Source organism: Myxocyprinus asiaticus, chromosome 1 (genome assembly GCF_019703515.2).
Source record: "Myxocyprinus asiaticus isolate MX2 ecotype Aquarium Trade chromosome 1, UBuf_Myxa_2, whole genome shotgun sequence".
Taxonomy (NCBI): domain Eukaryota; kingdom Metazoa; phylum Chordata; class Actinopteri; order Cypriniformes; family Catostomidae; genus Myxocyprinus; species Myxocyprinus asiaticus.
In genome coordinates this window covers 39,871,185-39,888,584 of record NC_059344.1, presented here as the reverse complement: position 1 = coordinate 39,888,584, position 17,400 = coordinate 39,871,185, and the positions used below count along the sequence as shown (strand labels likewise).

Sequence of the window (17,400 nt, the reverse complement as noted above, 5' to 3'; positions counted from 1 at the left end):
TTCAGAGGCGGGCAATGGGAACCTGTCTCGTGGAAAAAGCGCATGTAAAGGTTATCACTCCTTTTTCTCTGTTTCATTCGACTGAAAATTCGCAAGAATAATGTAGTCTATGAGAATGCTGCAAATGATCTCCGATCATCTCGTGAGGTGCTGTGAGTTCAAGTTTTCTTTATGTCCACGGAGCAGTTCGCTTTTACACATTGTGGACGCAACTCTGCAGGTTCAGTAATATATACAGGTATCTTTGTATTAAAAAAACAAAGACGAAAGTGATTAAATAATAAAGTAAAACAAGACACGTTCGCTTTGAGCCTAAAATTCAATTTTCTTTTCTTTAGGCAGCATTAACTGTATTACCAAAACGCAATACAAACACATTCGATAAGAACACACATTTGGCAGCATTTTTTGGGAACACAAGGGAATTTATTAGGCTTATTTATTATGATGATTATTCTAATTATCTTTACATTTAAAATGGTCTTAAGTTCTTAATTTGTAGGCTATTAGTAATTTTTCAACGGTGTCACTGACGGATGCTTGCGTGATAGCAAATGGGGCTGTTGGAGACGGTAAATATTTGGATTTGGGGAGGTGGTTTAATACAATTTTTTAATCACTTTGTTATTTTAATTGCTTTTTTTGTTTAGTTTAAAGTGCAATTTGAATTTAGAAATTTCTTTTAAGTTTTTCGTGTTTCAATAAATTAATTACATTTTTAAAGCAAAAATATTCACTGACCCTTGGCAGGGGGGGTTGACCATATAATCGGATATCCTGATATTTGAAAGGTGATTATCGTTAAAATATTTTTTACATATCGCCCAGCCCAAAAGGGAAGTCATATTTTTTGTAATTTTATGGAGACCCACACAAATGTGTACTCAATTCCATATTGCAACATTCTACCTATTAATTTTTGTATATTTGTTTGTTTTTGTGTTTTTGAGTCTATGGGCTAGATAAAGATTTTATTTTATTGAAAAACGTTTTTGAAAATAGTAAATTATTCGTTTGTGCTATGGCTCTTTCGAAAAAATGCATCAACCAAAAATTTTAAAATTGGCTCCTTAGTGAAAAAGGGTTTCCGACCCCTGGTCTAGGGTAATAGCTTTGGGAGACCACACCACAAGAGGGGTGATATAGCTGTCCTTAACACTGAAGCCAATCGCACACCGGACGAGAAGTGCTGCGTCACGGGTGGAACAAGGTACAGGCATCACACGGGATGCATCGATGTGCTGCAGGTGGCAGTCCATATCTGTTAATCTAGTCATCATACACACAAAAGTTACGAAGGTTTTTGTACTTATTCAAGAAAGAACAAAGTGGTGTTGAAGAGTTTGCAGGTTAGTGTATTAAACTGGAGTAACTGTGCAAACTGAACCATTAGAAATATCGACGTTCATTAAGCAATTTCTTTGTATGTAGACTTGAATAGGTTGAATATGAAAGATACATATTCACAATATATCATCCAGTGATGGCAAGAGTAAATGATCTATGTCTTTTAATAATAATTTAGGTTGAATTCAATAGAAAACTATGCAAGTTGCGCTCCGTGGCACTGCAGAATTTGGAGCAGCCTCTGGTGTCGTTTTGTACTTTCTTAAAAAATAGTTTTTAATTTTAGAACCTGCAAAGTTGTCCTCCAGATGCGACCTACTTTAAAGGAATAGTTTACCCAAAAGTAAAAATTCATGCCATCCCAGATGTGTCTGACTTTTTAGCACAACACAAATGAAGATGTTTTAAAGAATATTTCATCTCTGTTAGTCTATACATTACGAGTGAATGATGACCAGAACTCAGAAGGTCCAAAAACCACATAAAGGCAGCATAAAAGTAATCCATATGACTCCAGTGGTTAAATCCATATCTTCTGAAGCAATATGTTAGGTGTGGGTTAGAAACAGATCAATATTTAAGTCCTTTTTTACTGTAACTCTACACTTTCACTTCCACATTCTGGTGTTGAAGTAAAATTTACTTTCACTTTCAGCAACCTACTGGTTGGGGTGGAGATTTATAGTAAAAAAAGACTTAAATATTGATCTGTTTCTCACCCACACCTACCATATAGCGTCTGAGGAAATGGATTTAACCACTGGAGTCTTACCACCTATATGAGTGTGTGAGTGTGTCACATTGTGTGATTTTTGGAGTTACAAAGGTCTGATCACCATTCACTTGCATTGTGTGGACCTATAGAACTGAGATATTCTTGTGTCAAGAAATATGTATGACGAGACAAAAACTATTTTGCAACAAGTAGTCCTATTTATATCTGGAAAAATGTAGATTCTTGGGAAAAACTTTGGGAAAACTTTCTGATTATTGATGTTTGAAAAAGGCATCTATCTGAAGCCTGTTAATAATTCCTTAAAGGTGCTGTGAGCAATTCACCTTTCTGGAACTTCCACCAGATTTAGCTGCTGAATTAGCCACACCCACACTTTCCAAAATCCTGTACTCCAACGACATGCGCACACTTGGAGACTGTTGTAATCAGAGATGAAGCAGATGGGGGGAGGTGATGGGAGTAGAACACCATACTGGCACTTAAACAAGCATTTATGTACTGCATTGTGACTGCGCAAAGGGTGACCAGACATCCTAATTTAACGTGTCGTGTCCCGCTACCCGACGTAGTGACAGTCGGGATACCTTTTGTCCCGACAATCAGTCTTAGCCTAATATTTTTCAAAAATGATCATTGCTGTGCTTCATGCTTTTTCTGTATTGAAAAACTTGCGACGAATAATGAGAGAATTGTTCATTCCCTCAGTCTCAGTGGGGATTTTTTTCCTGCTGTGCTAAACTTTCCCTTTACTGTAATTATCACCCCCTCCCACCTCTGCTGCTGTCTGTCAGCCCATAAGAAAAGTTTACTCATGTGCTTGAAGCCAAAAACCGGGGAGGGAGAAATGATAATAGCACAGGTCAAGGTAATCAAATACAAAGGTCTGATCACCATTCACTTGCATTGTGTGGACCTATAAAACTGAGATATTCTTCTAAAAATCTTCATTTGTGCTCTGCAGAGAAAAGAAAGTCATGCATACGTAAATGATGAGAGAATAATGTGTTAAATTTTGGGTGAACTATCACTTTAAGTTACCCTGCCACTCACAATTATCAATGTTGTGTCAAGAAATATGTATGACGAGACAAAAACTATTTTGCAACAAGTAGTCCTAATTATATCTGGAAAAATGTAGATTTTTCCAGAAATCTAGAAATTTAGATTTTTAGAAGAAATCAAAAAAAATTTTTTTTTATTAAAATTGTATATATATATATATATATAAAAATTTTTAATTAAATAGCAAAAAAAAATAAAATAAAATAAATAAATAAATAAATAAAAACGTCCATTTTCTAATATATATCCTCTGACATACTATCAGTAAAATTGCAACCCGGTATCGACGAGCCATAAGATGTCATAAACCACAATACGGACGGGATTCATTTTATGTGTGGCAATGTAATGATTACCACAGTTTCTCACTGATTTTAATCCCATCCAAAACAAGAATATCTGTATTTTTTCATACTTTTTCCAGGAACGTGTGCAACAATAAAGATTACAGTGTTTTTAGCTTCTATAAAATGTCCTAAAAAATAACCCAGGTAAAAGTGGCCCACTGCTAATTGACATGCTGGTGAAAACCAGTTAAACTGTGCTGTCTGTGAGCACTAACTATTTTTGTTTCTGAAGTTCTCTGTGTCTAAATTCATTGGTCAAAGACACCAGAAAATGAAAAGAAACACTTCACATCCTCAAACAAATGCTTAAGAAAAACATGCATCAATCCATATATACAAAAGCTAGCATTAAATATTTAAAGAGAAAGAAAGGATCATATTTCCTTTTGGTTACGAAAAGTGTAGCGCCACATTTTGGGATATATTTTCCAGAACTAGGCTATACAAATTAAATTACATACTGTAACTTGAATGGATTGGTCATCTTTTTTTAATTCAAGAGAATATTAGAGAATTGCAATCTGTTGTAATTTGTCAAATACAAACATTTCTTCTAATAATCCCATTATGCTCAAAGTTTAATATTTTCTCCATAATTAATCGGCACACCTGAATACATTTCCTCATAGATCAATAACGTGATACAGCAGTAAAAGTAGTATACACAACTATAGAAATAGCTTATCCTGTGCGTCCGCTGTAAAATGTCATGAAAACTAAACTAATAATTTTAGCCATAGTAAAATATAATTTTATCATGCATATTTAATGAATTGATTTCTTTATTTAATTTTGTAATTGACAGTTTATGTTTTTGTTTTTTTTGTCATGGTCATCTGGTCACCCTATCCGTGCACAATGACTGACAGGCAGAAAGTCTTCTGATTGGCCAATCAAGGACAAGCCCACGAGCAACTTTTTCAATGCGACGCCTTTTACCACGCCTACCGCTGTTATAGAGACAGGTGTGATATTTCATGGCACTTATTTCAGTGTTATCTGACAGGTAATAGAGAGGTCGTTTAATAAATGCAAAAAAAAAATCACTTAGAGCACCTTTACTTCATATAGTTTACATTAATTCATCTGGAGCTGGCTCCATATAACATACGTCATGCCCATTTCTGGTAACTTTGCGCATAATATCATGGCAAGGACATAATTAAAGGGGTCATGACATGCCTTTTTTCATTATTTTTAATATGTTCCGTGAGGTTCACTTATAAGTTTTAGCAACAAAAAACAGTCACATATTTGTAAAACATGACTACTTTCCACCCTCATTCTGACCCTCTGTCAGAAATGACAGGTTACCTATTCTGTAACTCCAGTTCTCTGAAATATTGAGTGGAGAGGTCCACCTATGGGAAGGGTATACGCACCTGACCTCTGCAGAAGCATCCAATTACACCAAGTCTGGCTTGACAGACAGGAGCTTGTGTACAATGCCGCTGTAAGGCCCCACCCTTACCTGAGGGCATTAAAGGACTTGTACGCGCTACTTTCCTCGGTGAGTATATTCGCTTCTCGTGAAGCAAGAGGGGCAAGCTTGGTGGATCTCTCCACTTGATGTTTCAGAGAATTGGGGTTACAGAATAGGTAACCTATCATTCTATTTCATCCTCTCATGTTCAAGATCCACCTATGGGAAGATATGGACAACTCCCCGATTGCCCTATACATATGAACACTGATATGACACCAGATGTGTATTACACCATTTCTCAAACACCTGCCGCTTACAGTCATACAAAGACCTCGTGGATGAGGCCATGGCATTTTGTATGGTGGCGACCACCTTGGGGGGAAGCCCCAATATGTTCAGGTTGGACCTCTCAAGGGCCAGACCCAAAGCACCCCCCTGTCTGGGTGAGGGTGGAGTCTCCATTTACCTGAGACAAGAGGCCCATGCACAATGAGAGCAGGCATGGCTGGGCATAAAAGAGAGGAATTATCTCTGCCAGCCACGGTGCTTTGGGCTATCTGGGTGCTATGAGAATTAGTGTCAAGCTCTGCTCCCTCACTCTGGCTAGATCAAAAATCAAGCTGAGTGGGTGAAAGGCACAGAGAAGCACACTGGGCCATGGGTGTGCCAGTGCATCTACACTGAGGGGAGTGTCCCTGTCCTTTAGCGAGAGGAACATAGGACAATGGCCATTTTCACGCGAGGCGAAGAGATCGACGGAAGCCCGACCGAACCTCTCCCACATCATGCACACCACTTGAGGGTGGAGGCACCACTCTCCATAGAGAGGGTTCCCCCTCGACAAGAGATCCGCACCTGAGTTCAAAACACCCAGGATGTGAGTTGCATGTAACGACAGGAAGTGGGGAGAGCATGCCTCCTTGGCGACTGATGTGCGCTACGGCTGTTGTATTGTCGCAGCGCACTAGAACATGATGCCCCTGAAGGCGGGACAGAAAATATCTTGGAGCCTTCCATACAGTCAGAAGCTCTAGACAATTTATGTGAGCTGAGCATAGTTTGGTCGGCCATGTCCCATTCACTGTTCTGCCCTCCTGGGTGGCACCCCACCCGGTCAGGGAAGTGTCTGTAGATACGAATTTTCATAACAGAACCGCCCCTAGAGGCATCTCGTGGGCATAAAACTCTGTGCTCGTCCAGTAGAGCAATGCTGATGTGCAAGCGCGAGTCACTGTAACGTTGCGACAGAGATCGCGCAGGGGCCTGAGATGAAGAGACAAAATCCATTTCATGAAAGCTCTCATCCTCAAAAGCTCCAAGGGCAAAACCTGTAGTCTGAGGCAAATGCAATAGTGCACGCTCGCTCCCTCTTTGAACTGTGAGAGACAATTCATTAGAGATAGAATGTGCTGCTCTGACAGACAAGCGTGCATCGCAGTGGAATTCAGCTCTAGTCCCAGAAAAGTTACATTCTGGGATGGAGTGAAATTGCTCTTGCTCAGATTTATTCTGAAACCCAGAGATGCGAGGTGCGAGAGCACTTGTTGTGTCTTGCACTACTTTCTCCCATGAATTGCTATGATTAGCCAATCGTCTATATATGCCAGGATTTTCAGCCCGCTAGGCGTAACGGTACTAATCCTTTTTCCACACACAGACAAAATATGTGCGGGCTCAGGGCAAGACCGAACGGCAGGACTGTGAATTCGTAACAAATGCCATGATGGGCAAAACGAAGACATTTTCTGTGTGGGGAATAAATACTGACGTGGAAGAAAGCATCTTTCAGATCAAATGATGTGAACCAATCGTTCTGATGTATTGAACAAGAGTGTTGTATGTTAACATCTTGAAATTTTATTTTCTCAAATGTCTGTTTAACTCTCTGAGATCCAAAATAGGGCGCAGTTCTAGCTTCTTTGGAACTAGAAAATTACGGGAATAAAACCCCTGTTGACATTGGTCCGGGTGAAATACCTGAATTGCCCCTTTCTCTAAGAGAGAAGAAATTTCCTCTTCCAGAAAATGAGCAGAGCTCTTGTTCGTCTGCAAAACAATTACACCGCCGAAATGTGGGGGTTTTGTGGCAAACTGATGCCTGTAGCCGTGCGTAATTGTGTGAATTACCCACTCGGGAGCCAACACGGCATGCCAGGCTTGTATGTGATTCGTGAGCGTACCCACCTGAGCTGGTGAATTGCACTGGGCTGCAATCACGGGTGGCACGCTCATTTGTGATACAATGGTGCCATCTAAAAGATAGCTTGGGGGCGGCATGTGGGGCTGCTGAGAATTGTTCAATCTCATCAGTTGATTTTCTCAATTCTTTCAAATTTTCATTTTCAAACACAAACTGGCCGAAGCCTTTATTGGGAGTGTGGGAACGGTGTTGTGCGAACTGTGTGGTGACACTGCTTGTGCACTTGACACTGAGTCTCTTTCCAGCGTGAACACTCGCTGAACCGAGCACTGGGAGACACGACTTGCATTGGAAAGCACTTGAACTGATGCAACGCAACTGAACAGAGGATGGGAACCTGTGGGTGTGGCTGCTGACTAAGCTGCTTGTTGCAGGTTTTAGGTTGGGCCGTGCTGTGGTAAAAATGCCCAGTAGTCGGGGCCTGGGCAGGCCGTAAAGTGGGTGCCTGGTGGGGTGCAGATTTTCTGGGGAGGCACAATTTAAAAGCCTCGTCCTCCTTTTTGTTGTCACAGCACTGCTGCATGAGGGCGACAGCCAGACCAAAAAGAATTTGTCCAGTTTCCACTGGGGCTCACGCAATGCGCCTCTTCTCATTGTTGGGTAGACTGGAGAGATTCTACCACAGTGCCCATTCACCCATGACAAATAGAGCCATAGCACGGCCGGAGGCTTGGACAGCCTGATGGGCATTATGAAGAATGAGGTCACTGACTGTGACAATTTCCTTCCACAAAATGTGCGAAGGAGAGCCCTTCTCTAAATGTTTACCCATATCTTCCATGAGTTCAGCCTGGTAGGCTGAAAGGAGGAAACCAAAATTCAGAGCTTGAATGGCAAAAGCCGATGCTCTGTACAAGCTCTGAAAAATGGAGGCGGAGAAGCGGTCCATCTTGTTAGGGAGGTTGGGCTTAGGGGGGGCAAGCAAACCTCCCTGCGAGGGGTTAAGGTGTCTGGCTATTGATGGTTCGATGATGGGGGAACCATCAATCACCCATACTGAGCGTGGCCACAGCATTCACCTCCAAGCCAGAGAGGTCAAGAGAGTCTTTCCATTAGTGCTTCATGTGCTTAGCGCACACAGGAAGGACAGCAGATGCAAATCTATACCTACACAATCTATAAGTGTGACATCACAATGTGGAGAAAGTAGAGAATGAGTTGTTTTGGCAGCTTGGTTTCTACAAATGCTCTTTTCACAGTGAGGAGGAAGTATTGAGTTCTGAAACTTACAGTATGTTTTTATAGTACAATGACCTCTTATATGTGAAAAGATCAAGGAAAACTGTATTTCTTATGTCATGACCCCTTTAAAAGGTATCACACCCATTGAATTTACCTTTGCATAGACAAGGGCAGAAAGCAATACCATCACACTTGCTTTGTGTGATCTTGTGGCTATACTTTTGAGAAAGTTTGTATTGTAATGTTTTAGCTGGCACAATGTCTTGCCCCATAGAGTTTCACTGTATGTGCATTATTGTAATGTTTTTGTTTGTTTTAACAAATTGAGGGATGAGTCAAAGTTATTTTGTAGTCATCGATGGCATGTTGCAGATTTAATCCAATTTATGTTGCATTGAAGTTGGAATATTCCTTTAATAAAGAAACATCTTCAGTTAACAGATGCCCTATGATCCATGTGTTCCTCTCCAAATATAAAGATCCATTGCAGCAATGATTTAGAAGTGTTAGTCAGTGTTTCTCTTGCCATTGGGTTTGGATTAATGAAGGAATTTTCTGGTTGGCAGTGATTCCCTGAATTTCGGGTGAATAATTAGTGAGTGAATGATCGGGAGAAAGCGAGGAAGAGAGTGGGAGTTTGGATGGAAAGAGTAGGTACAGACCTCTTTCTCCTCAATTCGAGCAGGCTCAATCAGCAGATTATTGACTTGATCAAATGACACCCCCTGTTAGGACAGGAACCAGCGAGAGAGCATGCAGATTAGTCAGGCCAAAAAAAAAAAAACAGAAGCTGTATGACTGGGAATTAAAAAAAACATAAATCAAACATTCACACAGCTGACTGAACAAAACACACACAAACCCACAGTGAAAAGATTGACACACTCATCACCAAAACACACACCTAGGCAAGGTAATAATTGAGTGGCACCAAACACCCTCAATAAGACAGGGCACTCCCATAACACCACTTATAACAAATAACACTAAGCTACACACTTAATGAGCAGTGGTAAGAGTTCACAGTTTACATAGGGTTATTAAGGATTACTGAATGTACTGAGAAATAAAACTACAGTCCTGTTTCAAAGGTTTGTCACCAGAGAGTGGATTCACTTCAACTGGCCATAAAATGTCCAATGAAATAAGAAGGCATTGTAATGGCAACTACAATCAACAACTTTATACATTTTGTAATTTCTCTTAATCTCTAAAAAATTTGATAAACTAAGTTTTGGACGTTTTCATTAAATAACAGTATGTATCGCCCTGTTTTCAGACTGTATTAGGCAAGTCACAGCAAATATCTGAAAAGCCATTTCATCCATATCTGTATCAAAGTGTAAAAAAAGGTTTTATATATACCATCATGTTTAATGACATGTTGGATTTTTTCAGTTTTACGGATTGTGTAATAAATATTGTGAACACCAAATGTTACACATAAGCAAATCACTTTTGTACAGACACATGCACTTCACAAAGAAATGCTAAAATGTTTTGCATGTGACTTAAAAGTATTTAACATGGTGAAGATGGAAAAACTTAAAAGCTAGGTCAAGCAACCTGAGTTACAGGTTGGCAATATTAACCCTGACAAAAGCATTAGTAAAAAACAGTTATAAAGCAATTATCCACGTAACTGTCAACAATTACACTGGAACAGTCACACAGCTGACTGTTTAGTCAAATATACAAACATGCACACACAAGCCCTGTACAAGCATTCCTCAGCCTCTCAGCCATCCAGTCATGGAGACCACACGCACACAAACACTTAAATTCTTTTGTCATTAACCACGGTCAGAATATTTTGGACCAGATATAAAAAGAGCTAGTCGTCACAAACTGTTCATTTTACATATATAATTTATATAAATTTGTATAATAGTGAATAGTCAATGATCTTTCACAAGTTTTTACATTTTTACTGGGTTTCTACCAGTAAAACCCCATTTAAAGGGCTCATGTGAGCTTTATGGGTTGGATGTTTCCATTCCAAATACACATTTTAAAGACCAATAAGAGGATATCTTTATCATTCTGTAATAATTATAATATTACAAATACTAATCATTATCATCTTTGTAGGCATCATGGATTAATTTATAGATTAATTCATTGATGTGAAGCTTATTAAGAATGATTTTATTTGATCAGCTTTAGACAAACACACACACAGTTGTGGAAAGGCTGGCAAAGAAGGCAGTGTGCACTGATTCCCACAGGCAGCAGAGACAGCAAATAATGATAATGAGAGGCAAGAGCAGTGCTCAGTGGGGTGGAGTCAGGCTGTGGAGGAGGAGCTAATGTGCAGCCAAAGGGTGGGGCAAAACAACGGGTGCAGCTTTGTGATTTGATGTTCTGTCCTCTCATTTAACCTGATTTTAGGTATGCAGTTGTAAGCAAACTCTTATGTTGCATTACAAAAAGACAGAGATCTTAAAAACACAACACAAGCATCTATCATAAGGCCCTTTCACACATGCAACCTGGTAAATTGCAGTAAAATTGTTGAATTACTTTTTACTGGTAAATGTACCACACCTGCTGTTCACACACGCAATGGTTTTTGTCATCAGCACCAAAATGCTAATAATCTTTGAGATGTCTTTAGTAATTTTATCAGTTGACAAATTTCTTCATCCGCTCGGAGGAAAAGAAGTGCTTTTAGGCTGGATTACACTAAACCACTTCTAAAATACTGATCTAAAAACACTAGGTAGCACACACTGACTATGTAAATGGCTACTAACTACTAAGGATCATTTCGGCTGTCAAGTCAATCCGATCACTAATTCACTTGGAAACTCATGCCCCCATTCTTGGAGATGCATGAAAGATGTAAACAAGCATGAATGTTCACAGGCATACAGCACGAGCCTGTCATGTGGAACACACGCATGTCGGCCTGTCTCGTGGAACAAGTGCATGCAAAGAGTTATCACTCTTTTTTCTTTGTTTCATTCATATGAAAACTGTTTGCAAGAATAATGTAGTCTATGAGAATGCTGCAAATGATCTCCAATCATTTCAGGAAGTGCTGTGAGATTAACTTGCTTATTTCCACAGTCTCACTGTTAACGTGCATTGTGAACGCAACTCGGCAGGTTCAGTAATATATATCTTTGTATTAAAGAAACAAAGACGAAAGTAATAAAATCATAAAGTAATACAAGACACGTTCACTTTGAACCTAAACTGAGTTCTATTTTCTTTTCTTTAGGCAGCATTAACTGTATTATCAAAATGCAATACAAACACAAATTCGATAAACACACATTTGGCAGCATTATTTTGGGAACACAAGGGAAATTATTTGGCTTTATTATTATGATTATTATTATCTTTACATTTATAATTGTCTTTAGTTCTGAAACTGTAGACTATTAGTAATTTTCCACCTGTTGTCGTTGAGGGATACTTGCATGATGGCAAATGCGGCAGTTGGAGACGGTAAATGTTTGGATTTGGGGAGGTGGTTAAATAAGATTTTTTTATCACATTGTTATTTTAATTACTTTTTTCATTTAGTTTAAAGTGCAATTTGAATTTAGAATGTTTTTTTGTTAATGTTTTTCATGTTTCAATAAACAAATTTCATTTTTAAAGCAAAATCAATAAAGCAAAAATAAATGTACCGACCCTTGGCAGGGGAGTTGATGATATAATCGTAAATCGTGATATTTTTTAATGCGATTATCAGTAGAATATTTTCTACATATCGCGCAGTCCTAGTTCGCCCTCTCCATTTCTTTATGGTTCAGTGTTATTGCTGTGTGCATCAATTTGCATTGGCTGATTTACCAGATGACTTCAGATTGGAGTCGTGGAGCATCATACACTACGAGATTTCCTCTATAGTCGTCTCTAAAATATCAAATATGTTTTATATCCTCCTACTAAATGGAATTATTTCACTCCATAATTTTTTGACTCCAGGGGAAGTGAATTATCTCTGTCTTATGTCAGCATGTATCTTTTCAGGTAATGTTACAACTTCTCATTCAGGGAAATAGCCAGTGCTAAATTTCCAGTATTTACGAACTGTCGTGCTCACACATGACCTCTAAACTGAAATTTGCAGGTAATTTCTGGAAAAGGATGTATGTATGAAAGCGACAATAGAGGCAAAATAGTCTAAGATATGCTTGTCATACTTCTTTGCATGTTCCAAACGTTCATTGCAATGAGCTGATGGATTTAAAGCTGATGCAGATAAAATGGATTTTGCAATCAGGCTGTCAACAAAGTTTTGTACACCTTGATAGCTTGCGATCTTTAAATACACCAGTTTCATGACAAGTTGACACAGACCTAATTTGTCAACTAGTGGCAGAACTAATCAACTAATCGAGAAGTCAGTGCAACACCTAGTTAAACTGATTTCGCCAGCGATATGCTAAGGTCTGTGCACTTTCATTCAGGTAAGTAGGCTTTCTCCCATACCCCTTTCTAGATCTGTTTCTCTGAGCCCTTCTTACCTTCACCGGCTGCAGGGACGAGTTCACCTGACTCAGCCTGCTGTCTTCTAGCTCAGCTGTTTCTAGTCTGTGCTGGAAAGGAGTATTGACTGATACTCCACCCTCTTCTTCCTCCTCCTCCTCACCATCCCTCTCGTCCTCAGGGGTGTGAGCAGGAGGTGAAAGGCCGTCAGGCCTGAAGCCTTGCAGCAGGGCGGCGACAGCCTCAGGCTTGGGCAGCTTGGTGATTTTGAAGTGCTTTTTGTAGTGTGGTGTGTCTTTACGTATGAGCCGCTGTTTCTCGGCAGGGAAAGGGGGTGTTTGAGAGTCCTCATCACTCCGGTCGGCATAATCTTCATCCTCTACTTCGTTGTCATCCTCATCATCACCACCACGGATGATAGGCTCTTCGGCAAAGTGCACAGTAGGCTGAGAGAAATGCAAGAAAAATAGGTGAAATTGGACTTAACTGCACTATTAAAATGCTTTTTTTGTTCAATGTGAAGTAAAAACAGGATCATTTACATTTGTAAGATCAGCATCATGGAAAATCTGCAAGATGTGCTAATTTACAAGGGCTTTTTTCAGCAAACTGCAATGCTTGCACAAAAACCAAAACATAATTTACACTGCTGCTTGCACATGCACAATAGAGACAATGTCTTGTGCATACTTAGTTTGGCATTTGTCTACAATATGGGATGCAACCATATGGCTTACCTCAGTATATTCCACCTCCATCTCATCAAGCTCCTCCTCCTCTTGACCCTGTCCATCATTAGGCTCCACCCCTGTATTGTTTACACCCCGCCTTTCATCATGAGAAGTGGCAGAGGCGGTGCTACTGGATGCCTGAGAATCATGACTTTGATTGGAAAGCCCACTCAATCGCTTCTCCTGTGAAACAATCACATATCATCAAAATAAATACATATGCAGTTTGTATATCAGTTTGAATATATACAGTAATTTGTAATATAAATAAGCACCTAAATGGACTACCTTCAGTGTCCACTTCAAAGAGTAAAAAAGGCAGCGTCTTAAGTGTGTGTTTACCTCAGAGTCTGGGGACTCCAGATCTCCATCAGGTTTAGCTGTGTAAGCCTCATTTCTTCTGGCTTCAATAACGTTCTTCATCACCTTTAACTCACTGGGATGTGGTGTTGCTCTCCTCTGAAGACCCTGCTAATTCATAGATACAGCAACAGCATTAAGCACACAATTATATAGGTTAATGATTAGATAATAATACAATAATAAAAGATAGTGTTAAGATAATGAATTTCTTAAAATAATATAGTTTAAAGCGCATGTGCCGAGTTCTCAGAATTGTAATATTTGTATTTATGTTGGGTTCATAAGGTTTTGAAGAACAATTATACCTACTTTAACAAAAGTTTTTATTTAACGACTCTAAAAAAGTCAGGTGGCACAAACGTCAAGTAAAATGTAACAACATATACTGTATTTTTACATCTTAAATACATGTACACATCCCACTAATTTTTCAAGGTAAAAATATGTATATTTAAAATGATTATTATTTATTCTTATAAATAATAATAATAAAACAAACTACTTAAGGTTTTTTTCTTTTCAAGAACTGCACCCTTTAATGAGGCTTTGATCTCAGCATGGTTGTACAGCTGCTGTGAAAGCAAAGTCATGCTGTTCAAATCTCCACACTCACCCTCCTCTCTGCCGCAGTCTCCTCATCTTCCTCTTCATTTTTTGAGTCATCCCGGAACTGAATGACTGACACTCTGTTCAGATTAGTGTCCGTGGGCCAGGTCTCATCAACGCTCCTGTCCAGAAGATTTTCTGGAAAGAGTGTGCGTGAGAAAGATGTGATGATTCTTAGTATCAATAGCTGGGTTTCCATCCACGTATCTTTATGCACATTTTAGGATATTGCATAAAAACTGCTGGCTGGAAACACTAAGATGCAAATAAAATCTCCAAAATGCACATAAACAAAATGTGTACACTGCTTGAGGTGGATACATTTTTTTCTAAAAGAAATGTGCATAAACTATGATGGAAACACATTTACTGAATAAACTCCTATTGAATTTATTAGGAATACAAGATGTGCATCAAAACTAAACTTAAACTAAAACTAAATCAAAATAACTTGTTCATAACCATACTAACCAGTGGACTAATTATCACATCTGAAATGTTACTATGGTCATCATGAAATAACGGTGTCTAGAAAATCTAAAGCCTGCAAATAGTCTGTAGAGCAAATGAATCAAATAAAAAACATAAACTGTGCCGAAGAGCAGGTTTATTGACACTTTTGAATAAATATGTTATAGATCCGCATGGCAAAGTCATAAAGATGGAGAAACGCACACACAAAGTGCCCCCAGAAATGTGCGTCACTTTCAGACATGAGACAAAGTTCTTAAGAGTTATGTTTGTATGCTTTAAATCGTGATTATTTTAGTAATAAAAGAGTCACAGTGGCTACAATTTCTCAGGAAGTGGTGATTTGTACTTTTGAACACATGGAGATGAAACATGGCTATTTTTGCAAATTGTTTGCGATATTATGTTTTTTTTTTGCATACATTTAATTTGCAACTTGGATAGAAACATAGCTAATATGCACTATTGTGCATAAAAAAACCCCTGCAATATGACGTGTGTAATGGATTCACAATGAGAGTGACTGACTAAAGAGAATGCATGAGAACTCCATTCATGAGGACAGCAGTGTGTTGTACCGAGGCTAGATGAGGGCTGCTGGGGCAGCAGGTAGCACGTGAGAACTTTTTCCCCAGTCCGCTCATCATCCTCTGTCTGGAACTTCAACATGGGCTGAGACTGGTTCTCCGCCAGCCACATGGCCTTCAGGTTCAGATTGGCCAATGTAAATGGCAAGTTCTGCAGCCTAGGACAGAGAACGAGAGATGGGGAGACAAATTCAGGTAAGAAGAAATGGTACTATGGAAGTTTTGATGCATGAAACAGTCTTCAGCTCTATTTTAAAGGTCACTCTGACCTTGCATGAAACACCTGTAATATAGAGACCTACAAGTTGCTTCCCCTCCAGAACGCATTTCTTACCTGTTGCCTGCCACATCCAGCACATGTAATTCTATGGCGTTGGCAAGCTCAGCGGGTAGTTTACCCAACCTGTTATCTCTGAGGGAGAGCACGTTCAGGCCGAGACATCCTCCAACCTCTGCGGGCACGATGCTTAAGTGGTTTCGGTCCACATTCAAGTTGGTCAACTTCTTCAGCTTCCCAAGAGAGTGGGGAAGAGACTGAAAATAGCACATGGAAGATTTTACAATGTTCTGCACTCACACGTCTGCACTGGATTTATAGTATTCTGGTAATATACCATATTCTGGACTTTGTTTTTCCTAATTTGCATTCCTTATTAGACAAAAGTGCCTGCTCAACCAATAGATAAAAGTAAATGTAAATGGATAAAGAGGAAGTAAATGAATAGTTAATCTGTTGAGAAATAATTTACACAATGGCACCAATTTAATATAAATAATGCTGTCACATACAGTACAATAATATGGAAATAATGCAGAAATGTATAATATGTGCTTTAAAACCAGCTTCACAGAATTAATGAAGATGCAGTTTAAAAGGCAAAAATGATGAATAACTCTCAGGCATCACGGAGATCAGATTATAACAGCAAAAGAGCAGAAATGATTGTTTTAGTGTATGATGTGGGCTTGTGTACCTGGAGAAGGTTCTCAGTCAACATTAGCTCTGTCAGGTTCTCGCACTCGCCAATGGAGTCGGTGAGATGCACAAGGCGGTTCTGGTTCACTTTCAGAATGGACAATTTCTTAAGTGAACCTGTTAGGAGAGACAAGCAGATTCAGTATTTGTACATAACTCTAAGCACCCATGAAATCCTCAAAGACTTCAGCAACAGCAGCAGTCATATCAAATCTGCTTAAAGATGAACATTGAGGATGTGGCTTGAAACTCTAGACAGACATTTAATTTTAGTAATAATTATTCAGGCAGCACACATAGGTGATTGTAGCTGAATTAAAATATGATATTTGAGCCCGTAATGACAGAGCAGCAATAATATGACATGCATCTGCTGACACTAGGAGGCAGCAGTGTGGTTCCAAAATTAACAAAACTCTCTGGCACTTGATTCTCGGTGGCGAGGAGTCAACAGAAACAGAATTTTTAAAAATGTCTACAGTCATAATGGTTTTTTGTTTGTTTTTTTTTAATTATCAATGACACGTTTCAAGTTCTTGAAAGTGTTTCATATTGTACTAAATTTCATTCTATTCAACATTCTATTGTCTCCTGCTTGAATTCAAGTTTGAAAGTTGAGCTTTAAAAAGTTTTCAGAAGACTCATAAGAGTACAATTTGTAATATTTCTAAGCACAGTTTGTGTAAATTAACTGCACGTGTAGCGTAATGACAACACCCTGTGAGCAAATAAGGCAGCCAACATAAGTTACTATAATAAATAGTGTTGCCATATGGGTGCTCACTTAATTTAGACTACGGTGGCATGTAGTTTTCAGTGAGATAAATCAGCTAGAAGGCCAAAGCCAAGACAATGTGTCTATTGTATGCAGATCATGACTATCCATTTGAAAAGTCATTCACAGGCTTGTGCTTTTTATG

General features: G+C 39.1%; 2 protein-coding genes across 3 annotated transcripts in view; one reads left to right on the top strand and one right to left on the bottom strand.

Moving 5' to 3' along the window:
* abcf2b (ATP-binding cassette, sub-family F (GCN20), member 2b) overlaps positions 1 to 17,400 on the top strand; it is a 306,662-nt gene that overhangs the window by 179,380 nt on the left and 109,882 nt on the right. The window lies entirely within an intron of this gene.
* scrib (scribble planar cell polarity protein) overlaps positions 1 to 17,400 on the bottom strand; it is a 139,797-nt gene that overhangs the window by 48,530 nt on the left and 73,867 nt on the right. The window contains exons 9-16 of one of the 2 annotated variants that reach the window (XM_051703552.1): positions 16,479 to 16,597; positions 15,839 to 16,038; positions 15,496 to 15,662; positions 14,454 to 14,584; positions 13,820 to 13,948; positions 13,484 to 13,660; positions 12,785 to 13,192; positions 8,963 to 9,025 (exon numbers count right to left, since the gene is read on the bottom strand). In XM_051703552.1, the coding sequence (XP_051559512.1) occupies positions 8,963 to 9,025; positions 12,785 to 13,192; positions 13,484 to 13,660; positions 13,820 to 13,948; positions 14,454 to 14,584; positions 15,496 to 15,662; positions 15,839 to 16,038; positions 16,479 to 16,597 (1,394 nt within the window). The remainder of the gene's footprint in view (positions 1 to 8,962; positions 9,026 to 12,784; positions 13,193 to 13,483; positions 13,661 to 13,819; positions 13,949 to 14,453; positions 14,585 to 15,495; positions 15,663 to 15,838; positions 16,039 to 16,478; positions 16,598 to 17,400) is intronic. The other variant, XM_051703556.1, reaches the window with a different exon arrangement.